Genomic DNA, 7,754 nt, shown 5'->3' with positions numbered 1-7,754 from the left:
GGTATTATTCATTATTATTATTATTACATTTCATTTTATTAGTAATATTAACCATAAAAGAATTAATTATTGAATATATAGCTAAAGAGAAAATTTGTGTTTTCTTATCGAACAACTAATGACTCTTTTATTACTAAATCAAACATGAAAATTAGTGTTGAACTAGAGTAATAATAAGTAAAAATTAAAAAAAATATAGACAGTTGTTTAATAATAAAAAAAATGATTATCTGTTGTATAGTCATAAAATTAGAAAATGAGAGTTGGTAAGCTACATAAATTTATATCATAGAATTGAATCGTGTATAGTTGTGATAGTTTTAATTTGAGTGTTTCTTTCATCCTCATGAGTATTCTCCATTTGGATTGGAGATTCTATGATTTTTTTTACTTAAAAAAAAAAAAGTATGAATTGACTTATATTCTTTGATTTTGATTGTCATGAAGCTTCAAATTTAATGCATACTCTAGTTAAAACTTAGAAGCATTCATTTTATTCTATTTTATTGATATTTTTAACATAACGTATTTATCTAAAAACTATAATGCGTGCGAAAAGCTCATATATGTGGTGTGTAGAGTAATGTTATTACCCGAAACGATAATGCATGTAAATTCTTATTATCATGCAATGTGCTTTTTATTTCCCAATTACCATATTATTATTATATAATATATGTATACAAAAAATAACAATACATTAAAATATATATATTTTTTGGTGTCTAGCTCTAGAAATAAAATTAATATAAATACACGTTGGAAATTTATGAAATACTATATGTATTTGTATAGAAATGTATAATAATTAAATGGAAAAGTATAGGGTACCAACATATTATCTGCTAATTTATTGCCAATAATAATTAATTATTATATTTTAAACATATATATAAAGAGACACATCCAGAAAATATATCTATAAAGACACTTCTATTAAACACAACTATAAAAAAGATATTTTTATTAGACACATCCACAAAAACACTTCCATTAAACACAATTATAAATAAGAGTTGGCAGAAGTTTACAAAAATGCTGTTAATAACGTAGTGAGATTTTTTTTTTTGGTGTCTTAACGTAGTGGGATTGTAATTAAATTGGTAGGTAAATTTTTATTTTTTAATATGTACAATTGTACATAATATTTTTGTTTTCCTAATGTTTTTGGTGGTCTCTCTCATATGGGCTTTATATTGGGCCAAGGATACTTGCACTTGGGAGGGTTTTATTTGTGTCCACTGTCCAATAATTTCTGAACAAGCAGTATACCAACTCCGTTTTCCAAGTGGTTTGGGCCCGTATGTGGGCCTGAACCCTACCCAAAAATATTTTTTCTGAACAAGCAAATGATTTCTTCTTTCTTGAATCTTGAATAGTTGAATTAGTTTAGAAGTGCCACTCTAACTCTGAATTCTAATTGCACGTAGCATACCTCACTTGATTCATCACCTATCTCGAAATCGAAATTGAAATCGAAATCGGAGTCGATGAGCACGTCAGCGATTCCACTTGCACCTTCATCTTCATCTTCAGCATCTTCACCGGTATGCATCTCTCTCTATCTCTCTATGATCGTATTGCCAGATCTCCAAATTTTGTAACGGATTTTGTTCTTGTTATGACAGGGAACGGGGCTGTTGTCAGGTGGATTCACGAAGCTGTGTAAGGGCCTTGGAGTGGTTCTTGTTGCCGCTCACATTCTCGTTTACCTCTTCCCTTCTTCTCTTACCTACCTCGCTCTCGTTCCCGCCAGGTTTCCCTCCATTTTTCTCTTTTACTAATGCTCCTCCAATTCATCGTTTTATTTTAGGGAATAGTCGGTTAATTTAAGACATGATTATCAAGGTAATCAAACTCAGGAGCTTAGGTAAAGTTCAATTGTAATCGTAGACTTGATTTAGGGACTTTAAGTTGTAAAACTCGTTTGATCATGATGATGACCATGACGATGCGGGTGACTTGAGCTCCCTTAGTTTAAGATTGAAAGGAAACCTAATCTTAGATTAGTAAGGTTTCACAGCTTAAGCATTTTTGAGTCCTGTGCTTGTGCCTGTTCTTGCTCTAGTGTGAAACCATTTCTTTGCAGTATTCAGTAAATTCTTTTCATAACTCAGCCTTTGCTTCTAGCTTTCATACAAGGGCTATTCATAGCCTGCATCCGGTTTATTTATTTTAAATTTTTTAACTCTGGGAAGTTATTTTGCTGTTGCATTCATTTTGCAGGACGATTCCGTTCGCCTGGAATCTCATTACAGCTGGTTATGTCGAGCAATCTGTATATGGGGTATGCTCTTACTGTTTTTCAGGCTTAAGTTTGTGTGCTATAGAACATTATAATTCCAGAGTTGCATATGTTGTTTTGAATAAAACTCAGCAATTGACATTGGTTGCACAATTTTATAGGTGGTGATCAGCACAATAAGTCTTCTGTTTATTGGAAAGCTACTTGAACCAATATGGGGTTCCAGAGAATTCTTGAAGTTCATCTTCGTGGTTAACTTTCTAACTTCGATGTGTGTATTTGTCACCGCTATTGCCTTATACTACATTTCAACAAAGGAGAGTTACCTGTAAGCACATATTAATATTATCATCTTAGATGATATTTTCTGCATGTTGCTCATGCTACTTCCTGTCTCATTTTTACTTCTAATTATTTTTTGCCTGCCTCATCATTTTGAATTACTTGTTTTCTGTTATTTGTCAAATCTTAACATATACTCTACTTTCCATTTCCACCATGTACTTGTTGTTTTGATCCACTTATGTTCTTTTGGAATTTTCTAGTTACACTCCCCTATCGGGATTTCATGGAGTTATATCTGGTTTCTTGGTTGGCGTTAAGCAAATTATACCAGATCAAGAGCTTCCTCTCATCAAGATAAAAGCGAAGGTTTGATACTATTCCGCTATTGCTTCGAAGTTGTTACTTTCCCGCAACGATAGGTTTATGTTGCCACTTCCATGTCTCTTCAGTGGTTGCCGTCTATCACTTTATTGCTTTCCATCGCCATCACCTTCTGGACAGAAGAGGCTGCAGAGTATCTTCCAACCATAGTGTCTGGGACATATATAAGCTGGATTTACCTTAGATACTGGCAGAGCAAACTAGAGACAAAAATTAGAGGTGACCCAAGTGAGGATTTTTCATTCTCCTCATTTTTCCCTGGATTTTTAAGGTAAACTCTGATCATAGGTTGTAACAAAAAATTAATGATTCATTATAGGCTCCTGTAATCTTTGTAGATGTCAATAATATATTTTTTCTGGATGCTGCCTTGTAGACCAATCATAGACCCTATTGCATCAATATTTCATCGAATGCTCTGTGGAAGATCCGATGCTTTGAACAATGCTCAAGCTTACACCCAGGATAGTGAGTCTTTGCCAGGTTCTGACTCATTCGAAGCTACTAGGAGACGGTATTTTCACTCTGCTGCAATTTAGTTATAATCAGATCAGTGATGTTGCCAAATAGAAATTGCTTCTGTGAGACATGTTGGAAAACAATAAAATAAATAAACAATGAACATGAGGAGGTCCTCATCAGTTATTTTTCACTTTTGCCAGTTTTATTGGTTTCTTCAACTAAATCATTCGTATATTTACCTTGTTTAGTAATAGTTCTTCTTAAACATTCCCTTCTAACTGATCCTGTTGTTGCAGAGAAAGAGGAGCCCGAGCACTGGAAGAGAGGTTGGCTGCTGCGCGCATTGCTGGAGAGTCACAAAAGAGAGATGCTGCAGAAAATGTATAATTCCTCAGCTTTTGTACATTGGGATCGGTTCAGTCAATATGAAACTATTACAAGTGACATTTTCGGAGGGGTACATTAGTTACAAAATTTTTGTCTAGGTCAAGTAGCATTTTTATGTGCATTTTCCGTTGGACAATGATATTTGTGAATCTAAAGTTTTTTTCTTTCTTCTGTCGGATAAATATAACCGACTCACATATGTACTTAACCAAGATATAGAATAAAAAGATTTGTTGTATTTGTTATACCCATATCAATAGTAACTTTCTAATGCATCCAGGTTTTTGCTCTCCTTCGTTGTTTTGTTACCGGTAACCTGGAGTATTAGGTATAATTTATTTGAAAAATAAATCAATCGTGTATCGAAAAGATTGTTTTTACATGGATTTTGGAAAATATTTCATCCCGCTGATTCGTGAAAATTTATAATGTGTAAAAGAAAATTTGCATCTATATTTTAATCAAAACAACCACGCAATCCAGTTCTCTGAGAAAGTAGAGTTGCTTGGAAGAAAATGATCTCTTAAGTTATAACACAGCTTCATAATTAAGATTAGAACCCAAAACTTGTATAACCAAGTACAGTCCTTACCGAAAAGATTGCAATGTTAAGTCTCACAGTCATGAACACAACGCAATAAAATTTTATTTGTGTTTCTACCTAAATAATGTACCTAAAGAATGTAAATGTTGCTTTAGTGGACAGAAAATAGCATATTCTAGACCAGAGTTAAGATTGCAAATTGTAGCACATAATTCATAAAGAAGAGAAAGAAAACATTTATAAGGATATACTCAAATCTCAAACCTTATGATAGTTCACTGAAAGACAATTCATGTTTAAAAAAATTGCACAAACAAGAAGCACACCGGCTCCATTTTGCAACTCCAAAATGAATGAACAAACGGGAATGAGTAACCTATATTTGGTTGAAGAGAGTTAACAAATAGATAAGCATAACATAAGGTTGCTTAATCCCCAGCTTTTCTGTATTCTGGCTTCAGTTCATAAGTGCCTTGATTAGTTCCTTTGTTATTGTAGACACACAGATCTTTAAGTATATCTTTCAGAAATTGCTGCAGAAAAAAGTGTTAGATCCAACACATCAGTTATATAAGGCACTACTGAAACTATATATCTTGCTTAAAATAAATAAATAAATGTCAGGTGGAGAGATAATGGTGAATTTTTTCATATCCATGTGTAATCGTGAGATATCTACCAATTGAACAGAGTAAGATTACATAACAACAGCAATAACACCAGAGTCTTTGCTCACTAGATAGGCAACAGCACAGAATAAGATCTCAACAATTAATGATACAGTACTAATCTCTCAGAATTTCTCAGCATGATATATACAATTTCTTCGAACTAATGAAATCTACCTGGCACATTTAAGTCGTCCAATTGCATACGTATTGGGCATCTAGTGTACATGCATAACCACTAGAAGCAACAAATTCCTCATGGTAGGAGTTTATGACTATGTTTCCGATGATTGCTCCCTAAGATTATCATAAAGTAATATCCAATAGACTAAAGCTGGATATTAAGAGAAAGATATTAGTCAAAGCACATACTTCAGGTTGGTCGGTTTCTTGTATGAGATTTCTTAAACTCCAATTTGGCTGCCGTTCAAACAGCTTAAACACAATTTCTTCCATCTCTCCACGGTCCCTTCTTGTTCTCTTCGTTTCTGTTGCTTTAGCTGGAGCTTTCTTCTTTTCCTAATTCAATATAGAAACTTCAGAGATGAACAAAAAGAAATATATCAAACCGCACATGGCTAGTTATATAAATTCCTCAACTCCAACTCCTCATCCCCGGATTCCTCTCACTTTGCATGGTAATTCGGATTTAGATTTTGCATGAGGAACTTACAACGGGTCCAGAAGATGATGAAAAGGTGAATAGTCCAGGCATCGGTCTCATATGAGCCCCACTATCATTGTCAATAACCTGAAAAATAGAATAGTTAAGAAACCTGAGGCAAATGAAAGTTGCTCAAAACACTACATCAATATTATGAGAATGAGAGCCACAATAAACCTGTATCTGTCTAGTTTTGACCATGTACTTCTGTGTCCTCTCACGGCATATTTTCCCATAAAGTTCCATGCTTTGCTTGTGGGGTCTCATGTCAAATTTGTTCAGTATCTTTCCCTCCACACATATTTTTCCTACAACCAGCAACATTATGTCACAGAAAGATATGAGCTAACAGCTTAGTTACCATCACATGTAAGTTCTATCAAGTCAAACAATGACAAATATTTACCTTGCGGCGTGTCCGAGAAGACAGACATAGGAATGAAGTCTTTAGACATATCCATAGCAAAACATCTGGGTATATTCCCAGCTTCGGTCGCAGCCAACTCCATAGTAAACTGAGGATTTTAACTAAACAATCAATTTAAAGAGAAAAAAGAAAAATTACAGAGAGAAGTGTCACTAACAATAACAATCAAAATATTTTCTTACATATGATACAAAACATATCCCATTCCTAAATAGAAATAAAAAACAAATTCTAAAGCAATACAAGAAATTAAGCAGAAAAAGGGGAACATATGTAGGTTTTTCTAGGTCAAGTATATAGAAAGTGGTAAGGCAGAAACCAGAGGATGACAAAAAAATATTTAGGCCATCAACCAAAGTTATAATTCAAAGAGAAAGCTAGTTACATTTGATTTTAACCTTCATATCGTGTTTGTTAAAGCAATGAAGTAAAAAGTTAATTTCATTCGCAGCCCCACTTATCTACTCAATTAAGCAGAAGTTTAATCTTTTAAATTAGATTCAAGAAACATCCAGAGGATCAGATTTTTTAATTGCTCAACCGCTCCATAACTATATAAGTTGCGAGATCCAGAGATAGCTGGCTGATATTAACTCCAGCCGGTGAATAATCACAAAATAAATTAATATTGCATTGCTATCAACTTAAAATTCATTGATATCAACAATTTATGTTGCTGAGAGGTGAGAACTGGTTCTTGAATTGCTACCAACCGCAACAGCAGCATTGTAATGCATAGAAATCAAGGAATCAGGCCATGGCATGGCATTTCCTCAACATGAAGCAACGAAAGCTGTCTACACTAAACAATGAATCTAGAATTAACCAAAAAAAATGACATTTTTATTTTTTACTGAAGCCGTGTTAATCATAATTCGCTAGGGTTTAAGAAAATAACTGAACAGGATTTTTGTTTAACGTTGTTACTTTGTTGGTGGAAAGATATGAAGATGGATTTGAGGCATTGAGCAATGTGATGTGCGAGGGAATGGGAATGTACCTGGGGAGGAGAGTCATCGGAGGAGGAGTTGTCGGAGTTGTTGAGGGGATCGATGGAGACGATGACCTTGGCGACGGGGCGGGAGGGGTCGGAGGAGGGAGAGGCGCCGAGGCAACGGGAAACGAGAGGAGGGCACTTCATAAGCCACATGGCTCTCTCAGCTTTGCTGGTCTCTAAGTAACCGCCATAACCGTATGATCCACTACCAGCTTTGTTCACATTCTGCTTGCTCCCTCCTCCTCCTCCGTCAGCTGCCTCCGCCTCAGTTTTAATTGATTTCATTTCAACCGCAACGGAAACCGTTTCCCTTGCTCTATTCTCTACATTACGTGCTATTTTGCTCCCTTTTTTATACTCTCATTTTTTTATTTATTTGTTTTTTGTTTTTTTTTTTTTCATTATCTATTTTATTGACCTTCCATTTTCCAAACACAATCCAATCTCTCAAGTCTCAAGTCTCTAAGTCATAGCCTTTTTTCCAAAAATGAAAAATAAATAAATAAATAAACGACGCATACAAATCTTTTTTAATCAAGTACAATAAAATTGGCACAAATCCAACCAAAAAAACGTATACATGTGTCATAGCTTTTTTTTTTCTCGTACTTTTTCAGCACATTATTTTTTATTAGAAAATACAAAAATTTATTGACATAGCATATAATTTTTGTATATAGCATATAAATTTTAC

The 7,754-nt window shown here is 34.2% G+C and overlaps 2 protein-coding genes across 2 annotated transcripts; one reads left to right on the top strand and one right to left on the bottom strand.

The window, feature by feature from the left end:
• On the top strand, positions 1,385–4,035 carry LOC107645014 (rhomboid-like protein 19). Its single transcript, XM_016349013.2, has 8 exons — positions 1,385–1,547; positions 1,629–1,756; positions 2,227–2,287; positions 2,407–2,573; positions 2,791–2,896; positions 2,980–3,182; positions 3,288–3,425; positions 3,670–4,035. The coding sequence occupies exons 1-8, from the start codon at positions 1,491–1,493 to the stop codon at positions 3,758–3,760; spliced, it is 951 nt and encodes a 316-aa protein (XP_016204499.1). The 5' UTR covers positions 1,385–1,490; the 3' UTR covers positions 3,761–4,035.
• On the bottom strand, positions 4,521–7,405 carry LOC107642248 (general transcription factor IIF subunit 2). Its single transcript, XM_016345538.2, has 6 exons — positions 7,064–7,405; positions 6,043–6,151; positions 5,814–5,944; positions 5,646–5,723; positions 5,345–5,491; positions 4,521–4,837 (listed from the first exon to the last, which is right to left on the bottom strand). Exons 1-6 carry the CDS (start codon positions 7,343–7,345, stop codon positions 4,733–4,735), a joined length of 852 nt encoding a protein of 283 aa, XP_016201024.1. The 5' UTR covers positions 7,346–7,405; the 3' UTR covers positions 4,521–4,732.

Source organism: Arachis ipaensis, chromosome B05 (assembly GCF_000816755.2).
Source record: "Arachis ipaensis cultivar K30076 chromosome B05, Araip1.1, whole genome shotgun sequence".
NCBI classification, from domain to species: Eukaryota; Viridiplantae; Streptophyta; class Magnoliopsida; order Fabales; family Fabaceae; genus Arachis; species Arachis ipaensis.
This window is presented reverse-complemented; position numbering and strand designations above follow the sequence as displayed.

What these genes read in the sequence shown, in the direction of transcription:
- LOC107645014 (XM_016349013.2), top strand. Translation starts at nt 1,491, where the DNA reads ATGAGCACGTCAGCGATTCCACTTGCACCTTCATCTTCATCTTCAGCA. An exon ending in TCATCAAGATAAAAGCGAAG is followed by an intron (nt 2,897 to 2,979) that starts GTTTGATACTAT and finishes ATGTCTCTTCAG; the next exon opens with TGGTTGCCGTCTATCACTTT. An exon ending in TTTTTCCCTGGATTTTTAAG is followed by an intron (nt 3,183 to 3,287) that starts GTAAACTCTGAT and finishes GCTGCCTTGTAG; the next exon opens with ACCAATCATAGACCCTATTG.
- LOC107642248 (XM_016345538.2), bottom strand. Translation starts at nt 7,345, where the DNA reads ATGAAATCAATTAAAACTGAGGCGGAGGCAGCTGACGGAGGAGGAGGA. An exon ending in CTTCTCGGACACGCCGCAAG is followed by an intron (nt 5,945 to 6,042) that starts GTAAATATTTGT and finishes TGCTGGTTGTAG; the next exon opens with GAAAAATATGTGTGGAGGGA. An exon ending in AAGAAACCGACCAACCTGAA is followed by an intron (nt 4,838 to 5,344) that starts GTATGTGCTTTG and finishes TTTTTTCTGCAG; the next exon opens with CAATTTCTGAAAGATATACT.